Source organism: Lissotriton vulgaris, chromosome 9, assembly GCF_964263255.1.
Source record: "Lissotriton vulgaris chromosome 9, aLisVul1.2, whole genome shotgun sequence".
Classification (NCBI taxonomy): domain Eukaryota; kingdom Metazoa; phylum Chordata; class Amphibia; order Caudata; family Salamandridae; genus Lissotriton; species Lissotriton vulgaris.
In genome coordinates, this window is record NC_141697.1 from 558229309 (window position 1) to 558254001 (window position 24693).

The 24693-nt window shown below is 43.1% G+C and overlaps 1 protein-coding gene across 2 annotated transcripts in view; it reads right to left on the reverse strand.

Moving 5' to 3' along the window:
- FIBP (FGF1 intracellular binding protein) overlaps window positions 1-24693 on the reverse strand; it is a 155001-nt gene that overhangs the window by 100702 nt on the left and 29606 nt on the right. For both annotated transcript variants that reach the window (XM_086938077.1, XM_086938078.1), the window contains 2 exons: window positions 19128-19264; window positions 8716-8914 (listed from right to left, as the gene is read on the reverse strand). In XM_086938077.1, coding sequence (XP_086794203.1) covers window positions 8716-8914; window positions 19128-19212 — 284 coding nt within the window. In that variant the 5' untranslated portion in view covers window positions 19213-19264. The remainder of the gene's footprint in view (window positions 1-8715; window positions 8915-19127; window positions 19265-24693) is intronic.

Sequence of the window (24693 nt, forward strand, 5' to 3'; positions counted from 1 at the left end):
AAATTTTTGATTTGCAGTCGCAGTTTCTCTAATGGTCCTGAAGAAAGCTGAGACCAATAGTCAGTACAGCTGAAACATGTCGACCTCCACTCACTCTGCCCACACATAGTTATAATTTCAAACTATTTTGGCAGAATTTTAATCTTGACCCAAGCGCCATACTGATTAAAATTGATTTTGGCCCTCTGAGTCAATTTTACCTTCACGGTTATCACTTTTATTATTTCTTTGCACTGCACCCCATTAGCGTCACCAGTGAAGCCCATTGGTCTGCAATTACACCATGTTAATCCTCCCATCTCTGCACCATAACTAGGTGCACTGTTTGAGAACTGGATTGGTGTCATCTCCCACATGACGACACTCCACCACATGGGTGGGCTGATGGGAATTTTTCTAACAGGCATGGGTTATCACTTCTAGTGCTTCTAATGGTTTCGGGTTTCTAGTTCAGTTGCGGCACACAGACAGGTTGCTGACCAGGCCCCTCTTTTTTGTTTGTTGATACTCTTGGGGCATGAGTGGTTCTGGTCGTTAAATATAGCCCTAGTTGACCCTCCCTACGATTCTTTTTCTCCAGTCCTGGTTTTTCGACAGCTGTCCTGGCAGATTTCTGGAAATTAAGCTCATGTCCCGGTTTTTTGAGAGGGTCGGCAGAAAAGGGTGGGAGGTATTTTTTTATGTTTCGCAAAGCAGGGATAGTTAGCAGCTGTTATAGGGAAGCAATTTAATTAACAGGCCTGCAACTGGCTTTAAAAATAGCATTTTATGTATTTTCTTACTGCCTTTTCCTGTAATTTTCGTCTAAGGAGCGCTGTCATTCTGTGCACTGTGTTGAAGAAAAATTGTAGTCCTTCTATTTTTGGGAAATGTCCCAGTTTTTTGCTTTAAAATTCTGGTCACTCTACATACAGGCCATACATCTCGGCACAAGGTTAACAATTTAAGGTGTTAAGATAAAGCAACACTGTAAAGTGGGAATAAGAGGGCCACAAGATTTCTATCCTCTTCCTCAGGTAAGACTCAACCCCCCTATCCTGGTTGTGTCGTTCCAATACCTCAGACCCTCTAGTTCAACGGTACACCTCTCTTCATCAAGCTCGTGCGTCACAGCGCTAAACGCGGGCCACTAAGTTGCAGGGCACGATTTAAGTAAAGTATCCGAGCACGGTGAAGGAATGCCACATACAGTGCTGCTGGATTTATTTATTTATGTTTGCAGTTTTACATAGCGCGAATTCGACTGGAAGGTTTTGGAGCGCTTTACGTGAGCACCCGATACATTACATAAGGACACCTTCATTTTCTGGTAGGCACGGGGAGATAAAGTGATTTTCTCAGAATCACAGGACGTTGGGCCGATGCCGAGGCTCGAACCTGGTTCCCCAGTTGCAAGGTCGGCATCTCTGGCCGTTACGCCAGAAACTGTATAACCCGGTTGTGTCAGTCCTCAGGACACGCGAGTTGTTTTCTTGATGACGCCCCCTCGGTGCTGCACGCAGCGTCCTGTTGCTGTTCTGGTACCGCAGCCTCAGCTGCCTCCCTCTGCCACGGAGTTCGCCGCTCCGTGTTGAACACGCAGCGCTTCTATTCCTGTCACAGCGCCGCCGTGGACGTGCTGTACTAACGCCGCTACTCGGCTGCCCTCCCCTGTTCTTCAGAATAGGGTGACCAACCGTCCGTAAATTTCACGGACAGTCCGTAATTTCGGCCGTCTGTCCGTTGTCCATGAAGGATTCTTTAACGGACGCCATTTGTCCGTAATTTTAACCGGGCACTGGTCGCACCTCCCTAAAGCCGGCACAGCTTCCACTTACCTCCCTTCTTGACGTGACATGACGCATTCAGGGCTGTTTGCATCTGAATAGATGCCCCTGCTCTTGAAGCTGCAGCCCCCACCCCTCACACCTCCAGCCCTTGATGAGCTGTTAAGAGGTGCTCGAAGGTGACTGAGAGGGGGGGGGCTGCAGCTTCAGGAGCAGGGGGCATCTATTCAGATGCAAATAGCCCTGAATGTGCCATGGCTCTGCAATTTGTGTGAGACATTCCCTTTCTGCTCAGGGCCCCAAACATCCTACAACAGGTCTGGATTACACAGAGGCAGCATGTGGTTCTCTTCACAGCACAGATCTTAATTACGGTCACTGAATTGTAAACAAACATCGATTCTTCAAACATGAAGTATTTAATATAATAACATTAGGAAATGGCTCAATCGCACCCACACTAACAAAGTATGGAGGATAATCGGTTAAATTAGTTCTCTTGGAGTATCTCCTTTAAGTACTGTACATCACAGTGGGGGATGACAAAAGTAACACTTTGAAAAGAGAGGCTGACTTCTCATTGTCTTGTCCAGGAGGGGGTGAGGAGCCCTACCCCACCCTGGAAGAGACCAAGATGATACTAGAATACCCCATGCCCACCCCTGTGCCCACCCTGGTGGATCCTGGTCCCCCTCCTGCCTACCCTCCCCCAGTGATGGCTCCTGTCCCTCGCCGCCCCATCTGTGGTGGATCCTGTCTCTGCCCTGGGTGGCTTCTGTCCCAGTCCAGGAATGGCTCCTGCAGCTCAAAAAGGCTCAGCTCAAAATTAATATAAAAAGGTGGGCGAGTGAGTAAGTGAAGGGATGGGTGGATGGCTAGATGAATTAGTAAAAGGGTGAATGGATGAATGAAAGATTGAATAGATGGATAATAAAAGAGGATGGGTGGATTGATGAGGGAGTGGTGGAAGGATGGAAGGGAGAAAGGGTAAATAGCTGGATGTATGGGTGGAAGGGTAGCTGGATGGGTAAAAGGGTGGATGGATGAGTGAAAGGATGGATGAGTAAAAAGGTGGATGAGTGAGTGGGTGGGTGAATGGATGAGTGAAAAGATGGATGGATTGATGAATTGTTAAGTGCAAGGGTGAATGGATGGATGGATGAGTGAAAGGGTGGATGTAAGGATGGATGAGTGAGTGAAAGGGATGGTAGATGGACTAAAGGATGAATAGATGAGTGAAGGAGTGAAAGGATAAATGGATGAGAGAAAGGATGGATGAGTGATAGGGTCAATGGATGGATTCATGAGTGGATGAGTGGATGGATGGGTGGGTGGATGGATGGAAGGAAGGATGGCTAAGTGAAAGGGTCGATGGAGAGAGAAAGGGAGGATGGATGGATGACTGAAAGGGTGGATGGGAGGGAGGATGAGTGACTGAGTGGATGGATGAGTAAGTGAAAGGATGGCTGGATGGGTGAAAGGGTAAATGGCTGGATGGATGAGTGAATGGGTAAATGGCTGAATGGATGATGTGTAGAAGAGTGGATGAAGGAGTGTACAGATGGATAGGGTGAAAGGGTGGATGGATGGATAATGGATGGATGAGTGAAAGGGTGGATGGAGGGGTGGATGTATGAGTGTACAGATGGCTAGGGTGAAAGGGTGGATGGACGGATAAAGGTTGGATGAAGGGATGGATGAGTGAAAGGATAGATGGAAGGATACATGATGGATAGGTTTGCAAATGGTGGAATATGTTTGGATATGGCTGGGCTTACTTATATACTATTGCGCGACCTCTGATGTGTCTGTAAAACTTATCTAATTGTCCTGAAGTTTTGTCCTGAATTTTGACCTCCTGTCCTGAATTTGTGTCCTGAATTTTGACCCTTTGTCCTGAATTTTTACACTCACCGTCCTGAATTTGCACCAATGCCAGTTGGTCACCCTACTTCAGAAGTGGCCGATTTCTGTGAAAACAAACTCTACGACCCCTCTCATCTTCTCTACCAGAGTTGCTCCACGCCATTACCTGACTGGGACCGCTTCCTGTCCAGGTGAAAATGGTTTTACTATCTGTTTTCGCGTTCAGCATAACACTAACACTTATTTTAAGGGCAATGTGCGCCAAAATGTGCCGAAGTCAACACTATACCCGTCTTTCAGTGTGTACTGTGCACCGTCCTAAAAGCGATATCCTACTCACTGAAATTAAAGGTCGGCAAGCCAGCAAGTGCAAAGAGAACAGGTCTGAGCCATCACAGGATTCAGCGTCTCAATAATATAGCGATTGGTTTGCAAAAATAGGCGAGTCCGGCATTCCCAACGCGTGTTATGTTAACCTGCTCGCCTGACGAGACTTAACAATGGTAGTTGGATCATTAGCAAAACAAAGGTGTATTGGAGTCCGCACAGATTCGTCCTGCAGATAAGAGGCGCATGCGCAGTGCAACATAGCTACAGACTGGCAGGCATGTTATCTCACCGTTTGATCTTCAGTTTCTGGGGAAATATTCCAAACGAAAAAGCACATGTAAACCTTGTGTTTTAGCAGTTTTTGTATTATGAAAACTGCATTGGAGGGGAGAGAAAGCCAGTGTCTAGGATTCTTGATTAAGTTCTTTTTTGGGGACACCAATTCCCATGGAACAAGAGCAGAGGCAGATTTTTTGGCTCAAGCCAGGTTGCAATTTTATAATAATATGATAGGAATACGGAATTACTAGAATTATGCGATTCTGCTGCTGCAGCGTTTTCTACAATATTGTGGTGTTGTCCTACTAGCGACATAACACACCATCTACTGCATAATTTGCAGTTTTTAACAAAACAAATTGTTTCTAGCTCAAACCGATCAAAAGTTACAAAATAATCTGCTACACATGTTGCCACAGAGTAGCAAGGCCTTTGCCATCAGCGGCAGGTCGTTTTTCAGTTGCTGACTGCTGTATTTAGGTGTTAATCTGATACTACATATGTGAAACATTTGCCCATACAAGGTTAACAGGAGCCAAAACAGTCAATTAATACTACCATAAATTGTGCCACATTACGCAGCATAATTTAGTCCTCTCAGCGTTTTAATTATGGCCTCCCCTGCCGCATAATTCCAGTGGCCCGGATTATGGTGGGGCCAGAAGGGGGGTTTGCGCTACAATGCATATAAAAGGATTGTATGACCGCTTACATATGTTGCGATTTGTTCCATAATCTCTAGCCAAGTTAACGGTGGGGCCCTATAGTGGGCTGACAATCTTTAACTTTGTGATCTAACGCCTACAGGACTACAAAGAAAGACTCATACCCTTGCTTAGAATGCAGGTTAACAAGACAAAATAACATTATTTGCTTGCCATCCCCAAAAAAGAAAATAGATAATTGATGGCAGGATACCACAACAAATAGACAGAATTAAATCGCTTGGTATTTTGTTTGACAACAAAAGGAACTGCTCACCATTAACTGAAGACAAAAACAGCCCTTTTGGCTAGTTTAACTGAAGCCATATAAAACTCCAATTACAGATTTAGAGGACGCTCTATACAGCCACTGGTCAACAATCATGAAAAGGCTTCAAGACTCATCCTCACGTAAAAAGAATAAATAAGTGCAGATTAAAAACCCTCCAGGGTTTAAGGTACTGATATATTTAATAAAGAATCACTGAAACTATTTGTTATAACTTGTACAATATTAGACAGGCCCTTACGTGTCTAACTCAGGTAGATGAGTAGGGTTTCCAATCAATGAAAAATAAAGTCGGAATGGGTGGTAATATTATTAACTATTATATTGTTGGTTGTGCCTAGCTTTAAAGAGGATGCAAAACCCTGGCTCAAATTCACCAAAACAAACTTGTGTTTTTAATCCTGCCTCACGCATAATACAAGCTTATGCCTCACAGGTAGTTCTTGCGACACAGCTTGAGAACTCAACCCACAGGAGCTTTACTCCCCTGACCTTTTGATAACTCCAGAGGCTCCGCTCGAAGGGCCTTGAGCCAATGCATATTACTGTTAAAACTGTCCCCCAGATTAACTGGATGCTGTTTCCCATTAGTACCCCTTATGAATGGTCCTCAATGAGTATGTACAGAGATTACTTTTGCGTTTATAATAAAGAACTTTACTTTCTATAAACTAAAGTGCTGGCTGGAGAGTGAAGTATTACTTGCTGTTGGATATTCTATTATGTTCAAAGCCTGCAACCCCACCACCTCCACGAGTACGGTTTGGACGTATCGACATTGCTACTCTGACGGTCAAGTGCTAAAAAGGTATATTTTGTACTTCGATTTGGATTCAACAGTAAGGTTAAGCCGCAGAAAGCAAGTGCTAAACCCTCTGAATGATTCAATCTTAACCCTGTTACCTCCAATTAACAGAGAGTTCAGAAACAATTTCCACAGTTGTCCAATATTTATAATGAAGCAGAGTGTAGGGAGTATGTGAATAAAATATGACGGAGAATTTGAAAAGACTCGATTATTACATTCCTATAAATTTGAAATAGAATAGAAATGCTGAACATGAACTGCAAGCATTCTTCGTGTATGACATTTCTTGTTGAAATATTCAATTAACCGTGCTAACAATAAACACAAATAAATAATGTAATTGCTTTGAGATTTTCATTGCTTTGTTGGTACAGGTGCTTCTTAAATAGGGTAGTCTTCCACACTTTCCTGAAATTATGGACAATGATGGCAAATCCGAGCCTTGTGGTGATGCAATGAGACTTGCATTGCGCTTTGAGGAGCCGTGCTGCAACACAACCTATCAATTTGATGGGGAAGAGACGAGAGGGATGCTAAAGATGGATCTTGCCACTATGCAGGTTTGGCAAGATCAGTGCAGGGACAGTAGCTCAGAAGTTCATTTCAGAGACATAGATCTTTACCTTTCATGACAGGAACAAGGCTGTCAGTGTATTTTTCTGGTCTGTACCTTGAAGGACAGGTGGCATTCAACATACGAGTGAGCAACTGCCACAGCGTGTCCACTGTGGAGTGAAAGCGTAGGTCTACAGGTGAAAGATGTGGTTGCATGTGTGAGGTGGAGGACACACAAAGAGTATTAGAGAGGAGCACAAATTCGGTTTTCACAAGTTTCAGTAGGAGCTAGATATTAATTAATTAATTAATTGTGTGCTTATATAGCGCAGGAATCACTCCCGAAGGGGTACCTCCGCGCTTCGACCGCTGCGAAACCCTTCCTGGCTTCCCTGAGAGATGGTCCCTTAATGGGTATCTCCAGGGTGAGACCAGGCATCCCCGGCGGTCTGGTAGGGCCGTTAGTGAAGATGAGGCAAGCTAGTGCCCAGAGTTGCCGAGTGTGATCGCTGATCAGAGTGGGCACCGAGGCGAGAGAATTATCGAGTCCGCTGACCCTGGTCCAGAAACCTGCCGCGTCGGGAATCGAACCCTGGTCCCGGGCCGTCCTCTGCTCTCGGGTCTGCCGTCTCTAACCAGTGAGCCACACTACTTCACTGTGTCATCCAGGAATGGATGACACAGAGGTATCGATGAGAGGCAGTGGATGTTATCATTATAGGCATGCTCGGAATGTAGCATCTGTGTAAGACCCACCAAGAATTTCATGAAAAACTACAACTCAGAATCATAGCTATCTTCAAAAGGGATTAGCAGCAGTGGGGTTATATAATGTCTTAGTTGGAAAACTTATAAGCCCAAGAAATTGAGTACTCTGGGGCTGTGTTTTTATACCCATGCAGGAGAGAGAGAGGGTGTTGATGGTGACCAGAAGGTCATTGGTTCGCTGGTCACAGAGATAGCTAATATTACACTGAGGTGTGGAGCAATAAGATCAAGAATGCCTCAGGAATCACCCCAACTTTTTGACAACTGTCTCGATGACGCAGAGAGGCTTAACGTCCAACTGGGAGGACTGAAGACGTACTGTTTTTCAATGTGAGCCAACAGCTGCACGGCTACTGCCTCTTTGAGGATCTTGCCAAGGATTGGGGGTGGCATCTGAGGAGGCTGTAATTTATGAAGTAATTTGGGTCAAGTACTGGGTTAATGAGGAGGGGTAAAGGTCTGGCCTGTGTTCAGTGACAATCAAAAACTCCTTGGTTGAAGGAGGCGCCGGAGATGGAGAAGATTCTGCTGAGGACTTTATTTATGACAGACTTTAGGACCCAATACAGTAGAATACACTTCTCAAAGGAAGGCACTTTCAATGGAGTGAGGATCATAACAGGGCAGGCAACTGCACGCACTGGAGACGTAGGTAATTTCAGTGACACATTAAGAGGTGCTATTCGGTGGATGAGGTGCTCTAACTGATATGGTATAAAATATTGTAGTTTTTCCATATACAGGAACAAAGCAAACGTTTTCTTTTGTCACTGCAAACAGTTATGTATAAACCACAAGGAAAATGTTGCATAAAGCACCATGTATAGCCCCATATAAGATTAGAAACAAACTAAAGACTTTGATATTGTTGTGAAAGGTGATCTAGCTACTGCTGAATGAGGCAGGAATCTCCCCTTCTCTGTAAATGGAAACCGGGCATAGAAGCAGGTTATGGCTGCCTCTGATCGACTCCCTTCCTTCCTTCCTTTTGTCAAGGGAACTTGGGGTAAATCCCTAGGTTTCTATTACTGGAGATTTCGCCGGTTAGGATTAATCACCAACAGGAACAATGCTTTAGCAGTGAATTACTCAGCCAAGGTGAGTGTTTAAACCACCTAAGTCCTCTGTAACTAGTATGCCAAGAGGGGAATACTACCCTTGTGGAAAATAGGATTATTTGAAAACCCAAGGAATAATAGGCGACTGGGCATACAGACACCACTGTTCTCCTAGTGGACTTCTTGACTATTTCTGCTACAGATTCTCCCTGCTGAGAAAAAGTTGGTTTGTAGTGTATGCTTCGTAGGATCAAAAGTACGGAAATTTTACTGGGATGTTGGCCCCACTCACCTCTCAATAAGCATGGCCTGACGGTATGGAGGGATCTGGTAGAGCAGCTGATTGATGAGCTTGGGGGGCGAGTGAAGGAGCCGCTCCAGCATTTGGAAGGTGCGGTAGTGGTCCATGGTGTCGCTCTGCAGCACGTCCACCGTGGCCCCAGTCTGCTCCAGGATTCCACTCTTGGTCCTGATGGTGACAGCATCACTGACTGCAAAGGTGGAGTTAGACAACAGGGAATGAATTAGATGATTTAAAAAAATGATGAACGCCTTCTTTAAAAAGGACCAATTTCCAATAGCTCAAAACAAAATATGGGCCAACTGTTTCCACATAATAGCCTGCTTAAAATAAATCCCTACTGAGATCCTCGAGAGGAAGCACACACGTCTTAATGAGAGGGTTATAGGGGCGGCCGACCTTTCTCTGGTGACCTTGTAGACATAACAGAACAGATGTTTGTTGTATCTAAAAAACTGTCTGTAGGAGAATTCCACAATACTTTAGATAAGAAAACTACTTCATCTTACCTGGAGAAGGGTACAATGAATAATTTGGGAATAAAATAATGAATTTTGGGAGGGGGGGGGGGAAGCAAAAAGATAGGCAGGTGGATGTGATGCATTAGTAACACAAGCCATGGACCACATTAACAAACTGTTTCAAAAGAAAAGCCTAGATTACTTAAAAGAAATATGAAAATGAAAGGACCATAGTTGTCCTGAGAAAAGGAAAGAACGGCAGGAAGAAGGCTATGAATTAAACTGGCCTGTGATTTTTTTTCTTAGTGATTTATCTTTGAGGATGCACCACTGGGGTTTAACAACTTTCCGATCTTGTGGCGACCACCACTCTACCATTTTTGCAACTGGCTGCCGTTCAACCATTTGTCAGTACTCACGAATATGGGATCGGACGCCCTACAATATTTTCCAGATACACATAGAGACCCTATGTACTCTACATTTACAAAGAGAAACAAAAGCTGTAGAATGAATAAGTAGCTGTGTTGAATGTTTGGAGATTACATTGGGAATTTACAATGGTTAAGGAGGACTGCATCAGTCCACAGCTAATGATGAAGACATGTAAGGCCAAGATGAGAGAGATTCAAAATTCAAATATCGTGAGACAATTGGAAACATTACAGTAGGGACGCAAGGGAGTACATTGTTAGAGTGGTGCCACCAAACTTAATTAGGAATTTTAAACCAGGCGATTTGGAGCCAGTGTTTGAGATTTTAGAGTTGAATTATGGTTGAATTATATGCCGAGGTTGAAATGAAAAATTGTGGAAACTATGTAAAACTTCTTTGATGACTATGGAACAGTAATAAAGAAAAGGAAGAACTTGATTGATTGTTGGATGGGGTTTAACAGAATGGTTACGTACTATTGTAACTGCAAACAAGGTGAAAAAGTCCAAGGATGTGTGTGGACGTAGGGATGTAAATCCCAGCATATGGGTAAATAAGATATCCATGCATCGATACTGGAGATAAGTTAATGACTTGGAAGAAAGTCCACTGGTTTCGAACCATTGAGTGGTCATCCGCAGATCACCAGATTGAGTTAGAAGATCCTGACATCTTAGTCTCTTCTTTGTGTAATGTGGGTAGGTGGAATCTTGGGTATCTAAGTTTAAAATAGTTTCTATGTTCCACTTTCGAGTAGTCATTAAAGAGGCTGCTGTGACTCCAATGTAAAGATGCTTACATCAGCAAATCGACAGACATTCCATTCTTGTCTACGCACGGAGACTGTGTGGCCAGGGGATGGTGGCTGAAAAAAAAAAGCTTCTATGGGCACTTCATTAACTCAAGTTCACCTCAGAAAGCACCTTCAAAAGGGTGTAGTATGGCATAGGAAGTAAGTCCAAAGAGGGGTGCCCTCTTACATGGTTGCACCCAGAAGCTGAGCAGAACTCACCATGCATTGAAACTACGCTGGCATCTGTTCACACACGTGGACAGGAATCGACCAACAAGTGCTTCAAAGAGAGGACGGAATCTTTACATCATAACAGTAAGGAGTGAAGAAATAGCAATTACTTTATAATTAGGCGTTCCAATGTTTTCCCAAATTCTGGAAATCAGTACCTCTTGTGTTTACACATTTCAGTGCCACAAAAGTTTGTCAGAGGCAGTTTTTACAAAATACATTCACAGTTAACATTTGTATTGTTGCAAGGCCATCTCTGACGTGAGGTGGTGTAGTTTTCAAATGCTTATTTGTTTGATGAGTAAAATCTCTGCTGTTGTATTATGTGTAGAATAACTCAGTGGGCCAATGCTGTCTTGTGCTCCCTCTGCTCTGTCACATACAGCTTAGGCAGAGACTGTGTGCTCAACAGTCTTCACAGGAAAACCAATAAATGTGAACAAGTTCACGGCCACTTGACTGAAGGTATTTATGTTCCTCCTTACTATCGGTTTAGCATTTAAAAATGCACCAGTGTTTGTAGAGCTTAATTTAGTAGCACATTACTTGTTTTACCATTCATCCATATTGGTTTCGTCGCTGGTGTCTGTGCTTTGTCTGGTGTTTTTGTTCTAATTTAGCATTTTTAGTTCCATAGTGGGATGTGGGTTTATAGGGGAATAGGGTGGGAAGTTATTTAATTGACTCAAATTGTAAAGTGCTCTGATATCCTTCGGGATCAAGTTCGCGCAATATAAAACTTTATAAATAAATAAATCCTTCCCAGTTAGCATGGAAGGAACGGAAAGGCCCGCGGAGGTACCCCTGAGGAGCTCATCATCTTGTAGAGTGCTGAGGGCATGAGGGATAAAGCCCCATGCAGACTTTCCATTCCACTCTTGCTAACAGCTACATGATCAAGTTTTCCAGATTAGTATGGCAATCATAGAGATGACATAATCACAACTGCATATCTAATGCCACAACCACCTACCTACATAGCCTGAAACCAAAAAAACATTAGTACCTTCCCACGAACAAGCACCAAGTCCAGTGATTCTGTGCAATGGGCGTGACCGGATTCAAACTCAGGAAACCATTTTCCATGTCAGTAATTTTTAGAAAATAACTTTGGCAGGATTGCGGCCCAGCCAAGTGCAGTGCCTCAGTGTCAAGGAAGAGCGTCACCCTGATCAAAAACACTTAGTGTGGCCAATAAGCTCGAACAATTCTGCGCAAATTACAGCAAAACATTAACAGGAGGAAAAGACATCAGGGCCAAGACAATCATTGGCAGGAAGAGAGGTGTTTACAACATATGAGACAGGAACCGAAAACCTGTTCTTCCACGGAATAGCCCGCCCGTGCTGTCACAGCCAAAGGCAGCAACATAGAAAGCCACAGCGATGGAAACTGAGTCCTCTAACACAGTGTCTGGAATGAAATCTAAAACCACGAAGCACACACAGGAAAATAAAAACTCAGAACAGGCAGGTAAAGCCCCATTCCGCAAATCCCCAAGTAGGTAGGAAAGAACACAGGGGATTCTGGGACTTGTGGCCTACTGCATATGTCTCTTCCAAGTCCGGCACACCAGGAGCTCAGGAGTGTTCCTGATAAAGGGTAACAGATTTGTGCAGACAATAAAACAAAGATGGACTCTGGGGTTTTCGATATCCTATCTTTCCTCCCTTTAAGACTAGCCCTTTCTTCTCCAAACATACTCTGTCTCAAAGGGCCAGTTATTTATAAGTGATGCTTGATAAGCGAATAAGGGGAACTATTTTACCCCCTATTCTTCTCAATTCAACTGCAGCACTGCATAAAACTCATTCAGGTCGACCCCCCATATTTCAGAGGTCACAATGAGATTTTTCACCATTACTTTTGTTTATATTTTGTTTTTGCATCCCCCGAAAACAAATACACCTCCTTAAAATGGTTATGGAGTACTGCATAAAAATCATTCATGTCGACCCCCCCTATTTCAGAGGTCACACTGAGTTTTTTCACCATTACTTTTGTTTATATTTTGTTTTTGCATCCCCCGAAAACAAATACACCTCCTTAAACTGGTTATCATTAAATCTTCCAACTTCATATCTCAATTATGTTCTTGGGAGTCACAAATGTTGGCTTGCATGCAAACAGTGTATTTAAATTCATAAAGACAGCACAGTAAGAGAGGGATGAGGCGGCTCTTCAATATGCCATACATCAGAGTCCCATCCCAACTAGCCAGAGCTTGCGGTCACATCACACCTTCAAACAGATGCTGCCTTCACTTGCCCTCTTGGTAATCTTTTGCTCCTTTCTGCTGATGATGTGACATTGACTGTGATGTGACCTCCCCACTCTTCCACCTGCCAAAGCACTGCTATTATCATATTGTTTACCCGTACTACCTGAGATGACACGGGAAATGCTTGAAGGATTGAGCAATGCTGTCATATAATAGGGAAATTGTAAATTTAGGTATCCAATTCAAAGATTACAGTGTGGTGGTTTATTAACATTTAAAATTGGTTGAACTCAAAATATAGATTCCTTATTTATAGTAACTTGGAAATAAAATTAACTGCTTATTCAGAAGTGGGTAAAACATGTTGAAGAAAAGGTTGATATGAGGCTGTAAACAAGCAATGCATTTTTACCTTCATTGAACCAAATTCTTCGCTCATTTCCAAACTTAGCAGGAGGCCCACCCTCCTTCTGGGGTCAAGGTACTCTCTACCAGGCTAAGACACAACCTTTGTTATTCTCCAATAATCGGCATGTCAGAGACATATGGTAGGAGACTAGGTGCACCACTCCAAACACATTTTGCCACCATTGTGACTTAGAAGCTTTCTCCCATAGTGAAGCAAAGATCTGTCAGGAGAATCAATACATCCTTTTTCCCTAAGCTGTTTGATGTTACCTTCATTTTCATCCTCTCTATCCCAGCTGCTGAATTATCTACGCTCAAGTTGATAGTAGGAGAGAGCTAAAAAAAAAGGCATAAGATTATGATACATTTATCTTCTTGATGACTCTGGTACTTTTAGTCTGATAACTCTGCCATCAACTAAAAAAATAAGAATTTGCATAAACTCTTTAATGTTGATTTAAGTATATGTTTCATGTTTCCTAATATATTGTTCTTTGGAGAGATTTTAATTTACACTTGAGCTCAAAGCAGGACAGATTTCAGGCTGACTTACTGTCAGTGTATAATATACCTACACCGTTTTTTCAATACTGCGTTAGATTTAGGGCAGCACGTGATAAATCAAAATGGTCTGGTGGACTAGGGCTTTATATGATTTAATGGTAGTTTTAAACCAGATATTCTTGGTTGGCAAACTTTCATTCAGGTTACTAAAGGTGTCCAATAGATAATATTTTTGTAAACAAGCTTGACATTTTGAGTTGATTATCGATTTCCAGGTAGTTAATTTAGATGCAAGTGATCATTTACCTCGGAGTGCATCATTAGATTAGAAGATGACCAATGAAGAAGGTATTCCATTGCAAGTCTATTTCCCAAGGTGGTTAGCAATTGGGAAAAGATAATAAACATTCAGTATAACTCAGACAGGTTCATGGTGCTTCGGATTTGGAGAATTTGGGGGTAAATAAAATGAATGTTATTGATTGGTATAATAAAGTGATAATGAAGGTTGTTGATTGTTTGAAAGTCAATCTGAATACAAAGATTAATAATACGACGAACGGGACCAGAAAATTGAAAAAGAAAACTTTATGGTTTATAGGTCAATGCAAAGATTTTTAAAAAAATGAGGAAGTAATATCAGACAAGCTTTGGAAAAGCCAATAGGTCTTGCCTATATAGAGCTATTCGCTTTGAGTTGAGTAGAGTGGTGTGGAGTAGTGTAGTGTGTTGTGGAGGGAGTAGAGTGCTGTTGCATAGAGTATAGTAGATTGGTGCAGAGGGTGTTGAGTGGAGTGTTGCAGAGTAAAGTGGCGTACAGCGGAGTAGATTGTTGTGGAGTGGCACAGAGTGGAGTAGTGTAGGAGAGTGGAATGGTATAGAGTGGAGTCGAGTGTTGTAGAGTCAAGCACCATAGAGTGGCATAGAGTATCAGAGTGGAGTGGCGTAGAGTGGAGTAGTGTGTCATAAAATAAAGTGGCATAGAGGGACTTGTGTAGAGCGTCAGAGTGGAGTAGTATGTTGTGGAGTGGTACAGAGTAGAGTGTCTGAGTGTAGTACAGTTTAATGAAGTAGAGCATCCTAGAGTGGAGTGTCACAAAGTGGACTAGTGTCAGGGGCGGCTCCTCACCTATGGTGGAGGAGCACCGCCCCACTGCTTTTGAGCAGTGAAGTAAAGGAAATATAAAATGATAATAACTAAGTTATCATTTTATGTTTCCTTTGCGGACGGGTGGGTAGGGCTGCTCTGCTCTTTGAGCAGGAGAGGAGTGGCTTGTCCACTCTTATATGCGCAGTGACTGTATGGCCAGCCCTCTCTGGCCGCACAAGCCAGTCATGAGCACTTTCCCACTGCTCCATGCAGGCTGCATTACAGCCTGCACGGAGAACAAGCCCAGGCCCCCATTCCTTGATTGAGCATCAAACCAGACGCTCAAAACCAATGACAACGCTGAATTATGAGCTGATTTGTTTTGATCATATTAAAATATCTGTTTCCATCACACTTCAGAATTACAAAAATGTGCTTCATTTGTGCTTTTTCTAAATCTGATGTATTCTGAAATGTATGCACAGTTCATTTACAGACATTTGCATTTTGTTGTATGCTAGGAAAAAAAATAACCTCACACAGCCTTCCTCAAGCACACCCCCAGTAGCCAGCATGATTGTCCCTCAAATCTTTTCACTTTGAAGTCAGAAAAAGATAAGTAAACACCAAGCGCTCAGGAAGATAGAGCCAGGTATCGGGCCTCAAATTTGACAAAATAAGAACAAGATTGAACGGCTAGTTTACCGAGATCGAGCACTGGTACAAGAATACAGTAACTAGGGTTTGGACAATGGAAGGGATGAACTCAAGCTAGGCAGCCTAAAACAAATTCAGCCAGAAAATAGAAAGGAAGCAAATGTCAGTTACAAACCGCAATGCGAATGGGCAGAATGCATTTTCGGGGAAGCTTCCGGATGTCCCCAAGATGTCATTATCAGCCCAGACAGCTGTTCTGTCTCGTAAGATTCGACCAAAAAAAGGCCCTATTTTGCGATGATAGGGTGAATAAAGAGCATTGTGAAACCAACGCTGACTTCAGTGCCTTGATAAACAGGAATAAGACTAAATGTTATCATTTCAATTGGGAGCAAATAATAAAAGTAACTTTGACAATGGATGTGTTGAAATTTTTGAGACTAGTGCAGAATGGTTCTGGCGAAGAAATAAATGTACGCAGGTGTATGGTACCTAAAGAAATCTGGATGGAGTATCTGAAAGAGCCTTATGCCAAATGTATTCTCTTCAAGGATAGGGGCCCATCACGGGCCATGTCTACTTCATGCAGATGACTAGCGATAAAGGGCATGACACAAATTTGGCTTCAAAGAAAATTAACTGTATTTAATAGATATTGTGATGCAAAAAAAGGTAGCTTCACTATGGAAAAAACAAAAATTCTGGTGTTTGATCATAAATGTGAATCTTTTACATGGCCAAGAGCACAATTGCTTGTGATTGCCAGATATTTAAGCTTCAACATTTTATAATAGAAGCCCCATTCATTTTGATCAATGAAGGAATTATCTGAAAGGGTGTGGCAGAATCAAGATCAAGAGACCTAATTTATTTGCTTCAGAATGAAGAGGCCAATGCTTTCCTTGTGAGACTTATGGTAGGATCCCACAACATATCTAAAGCTAGCAGATTTACCAAACCCAGCAATGCGTAATGAAATATAAAAATTCAGAATAGGCTTGAGTCACTATATGCTTGCTGGGAGGAGTTAGAATTTTTATAAGACGCCAAGTCACAATATGCTTGCTGGGAAGAGTTAGAATTTTTATTAGACGCCAAGGGGATTTGCTGTTGAGGACTGAGGGAAATGTGCAGAAATGTACATATATTGTTAGATTAGTTACATTTTTTATCCTCGAGGCTTTGTTTTTTAAAACCAGTGCTGCTCAAATCTATACTACTATTATAAAGAGAGAACTTGCACCTTTAGGCAAGGTAAACTCGGGAACTACAGCGCCAATCCACACACCCAAGACATCTTAGAAAACCTCAGGGCAAGCAGAAGGACATAGGCTACATAAAAATCAAATTAAAACGTTTTTTAAAATATTAATACATTTTAAAAAGTAGTCCCTTGCAACTAGCGCCGGCCGCGACGTCTGCGTGAGGGGAGGAGCGGCGTTTACCAAAACCAGGAAGAGCAGACGACATGAGCGACGTGAGGGGAGGAGCGGCATTGACCTGAACCAGGAAGAGCGGAGGACAACAGCGCCGGTAGGAGCTGCGAGAACCGGAGGAGCAGTGGCAGTGAGAGGTACGTTGCTGGGGCGGGAGGCGGGAGGGAGTCGGCGGGTGCACCGCGCGGGCTTTAATGTTTATAGAGTCCGGGCGGGAGGCGAGGCGGGAGGCGGGGTGGGCGGGCTGCTACTTAACTTCATTCGAGTCCGGGCGGGAGTCGGAGAACATGCTGCCCCAGCCACCTTCTGCCCCGGGGTAAAAATGCAGCCCCCTTCTGCCCCAGGCAACGCTGGGGCGGGCTGCTAGTATTAGATAAACTTGTGTGCGTATGCAGTAAGATTTTTATTTTTAGATGTGCTTTGTGCAGTAAGAAGATTTTTAACGGCTGTAAATAATACATCTTAAAGTTTTATAATTTTCTTTTAATCAAATGAGTATTTAAGAATTGTGTACTTTTGTTAAATAGAATAAGGCCTTAAATAAATATATTTTACTACTACAACTATTGGCTTCCACCTTATGGCAAGAAACATAATCAATAATCTTTTCAGTGTTCATGAACAAAAACAAGTTGCAGTGAAAGAGAATGAAAGTTACTTACCTCTTTTCCTAAACAAATGGTCTAACTCTACGGTGATAAAAGACACACTGATGGAAACGGATTTGAGAGAATAAAAAGCTCCATGGTCCTGGGATGGCTTGATTTAAAGTGCAGTTTTTTTCTTGTTATGGAGTGGATTGCCTAAATGCTTATATGTCCCATGTTTTACAGTTCATTTTAAGAAATTAGATGAAAATATTGTCCCCTGGCTGTTATTTATTTAACAAGTCATGGTCATCTTCTGTTTATTAACAAAAACATGCTGTTTTCTGTTTAGGAAAAAAGGAGGCACCAAAATAGGCTTTCAAATAGCCATGATAGAGTACTGGGATTACAGTAATTAAGGTCTCCAGCTATGGCAACCTTGCTGCTATCCTGCTAAGGAATTAAATCAGTCCATGTATGAAAATCTTGGAAATTAATACTTAAAGTGTTCGTAGGTATACAATTATAATCATCCATGCATTTCCTAAGGCAACACTCGTCTGACAAGTAAAGTCAACAACATTATTTGCATTTTATTTAATATATGACTGCCTCTCCCTAACCTACCCAAAGTTTCATAGGGCTGGAAGTCACATATCTTTCAACGGGTCTCGTGTCAGATCAAGCTACCGGCAGATAGTGCAGGCTTATTAGCAATTGGCTCTTCACATGTAGAGACTTGGAAGCCAACACTTCTAATGGAAAACATAAAGTTACATGTCCTAGGAGGTAGAACGCTGCTAGCTAAAAAGTCATAATATTTGATGCTGTTGTGTGGCATTGTGCAATATGAGAGCATAACCGCCACTTGTCGGGATCATCTACAAAAGATGGACAGACTTGGAGCACAGTAGCTCTCAGGTCATCATTGGCAAGCTGACTGTCATGTCCACCTTGAAAACGTCAACCGAGACAGATTTAGTCATATATCATTCTTGCATCTGAACGCATGATAGTCACGTCCCAAGCACCTGACCAACTTTGCCCCTGCTCTACCGCATCACATGATGAAAATTAAGCATACAATTATTTTGACCAATTATAAAAAGAGCACCTACAATGTATATTTACTTCTAATACTAAACAAGGCTGAGTGGAGTAGTAACTTCATTTGATACATGGCCTGTAGGTCTAGTGACAGTTTGTTTATTTCTCATGCCATTGTAAATTGCACTTTTTGGCTCCATTATTATCAAAAAGCGCTAGTACTTAGAAAAAGCTTACCCCTAGATCTAAGTACTAGATACATATGGATAATTTAACATTTACACTCATTGCAATTTGAAAAGTCCTCTTGTAGATGTGAACTAGAACCCAAATCACTCTGCTTGTGGACTGGCCTTTTATCTCTAGGGTACCACTCGTTGATGAATTATAGCAACGCTCAACGAAAACCTTCCCGGTTCGCTTTAAAACTAACTGTAGCCTCTGAGACTTTACCCTCAGTATTGTTAATCATAGGACATGCAATATATGTTTTCCAACTGCATGCTTTTCTGTCCCGCAAGCCGCCTAGGTACCTGAATACCCATCCAGCCACAGCTTATAGACCTCCTCGTCGATTAGCGTGGTGTTCCCCACAAAGACATCCAGCTCGCTGCTCATGGTTATGGTACATCAGGAGACACCGTAGAGGGTAACTTGGTCATGGGTCTTCCTAAAGGGAGATAAAGGGAACACTGTTAAAGGACTCTGTAAAGTATGTTATCAATGACCTGACAGAAAAACAGTTGACAATTGTTAAATTTAGCAAAATGCGATGCAAATCCGTTAGTATAATTGGCAAGCTTTTAGCATCACAGAGGACATACACCAATTTCATGGCTCTGAATGCTGGTAATCAGCATTTTTTTTATATCTATATGCTACACAATGTACTTTTTAGAATGGGTATGTGTTGAAAAAAAGAACATCTATTGTTCGCAGCATGGTTAGAATTTGGCTCCTTTTGCTTAACTACCTATAAGAATGAATTGCAGTTTACTACAGTGTCTCCATTTCGGAAGTGTCTTCTACCTCTGCACATCCAATGCAGGCATGTGCTGTACAAACATCTTGCAATTGCAAGAGATTGCTGGACAAAATGGCATCCTCTGTGACTAAAACTAATAATGTATTACCTCCTCAGCCATCAACGTACTTGGACACCTACCTGCGACGAATAACGGACTAGGTCTGTACTAGTAAAAGACTATTACATCATCAGTAAAGGGCCAGCTTGTCCGGTCAATAATATAAGAGACTTCTATCTGGAATGGACCACTTAATTACCAGGAACAGATCAGCCAAAAAGTATCATTAAGGACCAGTCACTTGACCAATACTGGACAAACCTTGCCTACCAATAATGGACCAGGCCTCAATACAAGAATGATCAGCATCCAAAACCAATACCACATCCTAAATAGTGGGTCTCCCAAGCTTAATCAGGAAAATGTAGGCGTTTGAGTCTGCTACTCTTCAGCAATCACTTATGCACCCAACAAAACAAGCATTTGCAATGCAACATGTCTGGCATTTGCAAGAGTTTAAGCTATTGGTATTGTAAATTACAAAGCCATTTATATATCTGTTTTGATAATTAACACATAAATAAAAGGCATTGTCATTTACACTGCCAATAGCTCAAACTCTTGTAAATGCTAGACCTAATTAATTTCAAGGAAGAGCCCGCCATTGTCCCAGGCTGCTTGGAAAGTGAAAGTGCGCATGGCGCGCTGAATGCTACAGGAAAGCATGTCATGCCTGCAGAAGGAGAAACTCGTTAAACAAAATAGTGCTTGTAGACTAAATAAGACATAACGTGTAACACAAGTAAAAGGGCCAATCTCCATTGGGAGTATGTCCTAGAGTTTTGCGGTGCCATACGAGAAGCTTTGGCTGCCCCAGCTTGAAGACCGTATTCTTGAACTTTCATAAGTCTAGCACTTGTGGAACGTAACTGTCTGGACGGTTCATACCAAGCAAAGAGATTTCTAACAAATAGGGGTCTTGTGTTGCTCAGTGCCTTGTAAGCTAGGCATAACGACTTGAATTTAATACGTTGTGCGACCGGAAGCCAGTGGAGTCTACGAATTTCCTTGGCTACAGATTCATGCTTAGGGACGTTTAGCAGAAGTCTTGCAGCTGCATTTTGAACTGTCTGGAGCTTTTTTTTATATTGCTTCTGCATACTTATGTGAGCCCATTACAGTAATCTAATTTTTACAGAATTAGTGTGGTTACAACCATCTTTCCAGAGTTTGTGGATATCTAAGGTAGGATCTTCTTGAGTTTCTTTATCAGAAAGTGGGAGGCAGAGACAATGGCATTTGTCTGGTAAGATAGTGCTAGTTTATTATCAATCAAAACTCCCAAGTTTTTTGCCTTCTGAGCTGGTTTTGGTGGTTCACCCATTTCAGCCGGCCACCAGAGGTTGTCCCATCTGGGTTGTAGATTACCAAAGACTACTGCCTCGGTCTTCTCAGAATTCAGCTTAAGACAGTGTTTTCCCATCCATCTATTTATTTCCCTCATACAGTTCTGAAACTATAGTGTGGGGGGACTTGATGTTTGTATGCTGCCACCACTATCTGGGTGTCATCGGCGTAAGATGTGAGGCTAAAACCGAACCCTCGGATCAAAGGGGAGAGTTCAGATACGCACACGTTAAAAAGGGATGGACTCAAGAGATGATCCCTGTGAACTCTGCATGGGAGGACGTATGGATCCGATTTGTACTTGTCCAACGTCACTGTTTGTCTCCTTTCCTTCAGAAAGGAGGAGAGCAAGGCCAGTGTCTCTCCCTTGACTCCCAGTATTTCCAGCCGCTGCTGCAAAAGATTGTGATCAACAGTATCAAACGCAGCTGGCAAATCGAGGAGAACAAGGGACGCCATGCTCCCTCTGTCCATCACTGTCCTGCATTGTATAAAAGCACCTTAAGAGAAGCCTACTAGTTAGGGGGCTAAGCACATGAAACAGAAACGGTGTCACCTGCAGGTTATAAGCTCGAATCCCAGTTGAAAAGTTCAAGGAGTCAGCTGCACTGGCCTATGGAATTCAAGCAGATCACAGGTTCCAATGCCACTATAAGAGCTTGGTGGGCACTAAACACGGGGAGGGGGTGAGGTGGTGGGAGAGGTAGAGAGAAAGATAGAAAGAGGAGACAGACTGTGTGGTTGTTGGTTGGTCTCAGGTTTATTTCTGTGTTATGTTATGTGTTTGACATAAGCACAAATCTAATTCAAGGAACTCCAGGTTCGTCTACCCAGATCATTTTAGTGCCAGAAAGAGGGTCCCAAACTTGATAAGGTGTACATAGAACAAAACTGTTTTCACAACCTTTAGATGAACTCACATTATCAAAACTAGAATAGAGTAAAGTGACAGAGTGCAATGGCATAGAACTAAGCGTCATAGAATGGAGTAGTGCAGAGTGGAGTGGTGCAGAGTGGAGTGGTGCAGAGTGGAGTGGTGCAGAGTGGAGTGGTGCAGAGTGGAGTGGTGCAGAGTGGAGTGGTGCAGAGTGGAGTGGTGCAGAGTGGAGTGGTGCAGAGTGGAGTGGTGCAGAGTGGAGTGGTGCAGAGTGGAGTGGTGCAGAGTGGAGTGGTGCAGAGTGGAGTGGTGCAGAGTGGAGTGGTGCAGAGTGGAGTGGTGCAGAGTGGAGTGATGCAGAGTGGAGTGATGCAGAGTGGAGTGATGCAGAGTGGAGTGGTGCAGAGTGGAGTGATGCAGAGTGGAGTGGCCCAGAGTGCATTGGTGCAGAGTGGAGTGGCCCAGAGTGTCATAGAGTGCACTAGTGCAGATTAGATTGGCAGAGAGTTTGGTGGTGGAGAGTACAGTGTTGCAGAGTAGGGTGTCGTAGAGTGCATTGGCACAGAGTTGGGTAGAGTGCATTGCCATAGAATGCAGTGGCACAGAGATAAGTACAATAGAGTGGCATATGGTGGAGTGGGGCAGAGTAGTGTGTCGTAGAGTGCAGTGGCTTTTAGTAGATTGTTTCAGAGTATAGTGCAGTGGCATAGATGGAGTGGTGCAGGGTAAAGTGCTGGGACGCAGAGGCATAGAATTCAGTGGCGTACATTGCAGTGTCGTAAAATGCAGTGGCAGATTAGAGTGGTTCATACTAGAGTGCAGTAATGCAGAGTAGAGTGGCACAGATTTCAATGGGGGAGAGTAGTCTGTCATAGAGTGCAGTGGCGTAAAGCACAGTGGTGCAGAGTAGAGTGCAGTGGCGCAGAGTGCAGTTGTGTAGCGTGCATTGGCATAAAGAGTGAAACCGCGTTTAAAACGCTAGCCTTACATCGGAGTGCTTTTACAATGAGGTTGTTACAATGACTGCGTTGTTAGTACGAGTTACCTTTACATGGCAAGTCATTAGATCGACGACTTGCTGAAGGGATGCTCTAACTAAGGAATAGTATATTGTACTATTCCAACACCATCCCTACTGTTACACACGCTGGAGTTGGAATAGTAAATTTACTATTCTTAAGTTCAGCGCGCACACTACAGCAAGTTGATCTAATGACTTACAATGTAAAGGTTTCACGTTCTAACAATGCAGTCATTGTAACAACCGCGTTGTAATGGAACTCTATGTAATAGCAATGGGTATTAACATGCTATATTCGCATAAAGTTCATTGGTTTAGGATAGAGTGGAGTGATGCAGAGTGGAGTGATGCAGAGTGGAGTGGCCCAGAGTGCATTGGCGCAGAGTGGAGTGGCCCAGAGTGCATTGGCATAGAGTGCACTAGTGCAGATTAGATTGGCAGAGAGTTTGGTGGTGGAGAGTGCAGTGTTGCAGAGTAGGGTGTTGAGAGCATTGGCACAGAGTTGTGTAGAGTGCATTGCCATAGAATGCAGTGGCACAGAGATACGTACACTAGAGTGGCATATGGTGGAGTGGAGCAGAGTAGAGTGTCATAGAGTGCAGTGGCTTTGAGTAGATTGTTTCAGAGTAGAGTGCAGTGGCATAGATGGAGTGGTGCAGGGTAAAGTGCTGAGACGCAGAGGCATAGAATTCAGTGGCGTACATTGCAGTGTCGTAGAATGCAGTGGCAGATTAGAGTGGTTCATACTAGAGTGCAGTTGTGCAGTGTAGAGTGGCATAAAGTGCAGTGGCATAGAGTGGCAAAAGTAGATTGGTAGATACTGCAGTGGTGTGGAGTGATGCAGAGTTCAGTGGTGTGAAGTGATGCAGAACAGAGTGACAGAGTGCAGTAATGCAGAGTAGAGTGGCACAGAGTTCAATGGGGGAGAGTAATCTGTCGTAGAGTGCAGTGATGTAGAGTGCAGTGGCGTAAAGCACAGTGGTGCAGAGTAGAGTGCAGTGGCGCAGAGTGCAGTTGTGTAGCGTGCATTGGCATAAAGTGTGAAACCGTGTTTAAAACGCTGCCCTTACATCGGAGTACTTTTACAATGAGGTCGTTACAACGACTGCGTTGTTAGTACGATATACCTTTACATCGCAAGTCATTAGATCGACTTGCTGAAGGGATGCTCTAACTAAGGAATAGTATATTTTACTATTCAAACACCATCCCTACTGTTACACAAGCTGGATTTGGAATAGTAAATTATACTATTCCTAAATTCAGCGCGCCCACAACAGCAAGTTGATCTAATGACTTGCAATGTAAAGGTTTCACGTTCTAACAACGCAGTCATTGTAACAACCGCGTTGTAATAGAACGTGATGTAATAGCAATGGGTAGTAACATGCTATATTCGCATAAAGTGCTTTGGTTTAGGATAAAGTGGCATAAGTGCAGTGGCATAGAGTGGCATGCAGGAGCGTAGAGTAGATTGTTTTAGAGTAGACTGAGGTGGCATAGAGTGTAGTAGTGCAGGGTAGAGTGTAATGGCGGAGAGTAAAGTGGTGTAGGGTGCAGTGGTGTAGAGTAAATTAGAGTGGCGTACAGTGAATTTGCATCGATTGCAGAAGTGTAGATTTGAATGCTACAGAGTAAAGAGCATTGGCAGAGAGTGCAGTGGTGTAGAGTGCAATGTTGTAGAGTTGTGCAGAGTAGATTGGAGTGGCCCAGACTGGAGTGATGCAGAGTGCAGTGGCGAAGAGTGCCGGAGTTAGAGTAGAGAGGCG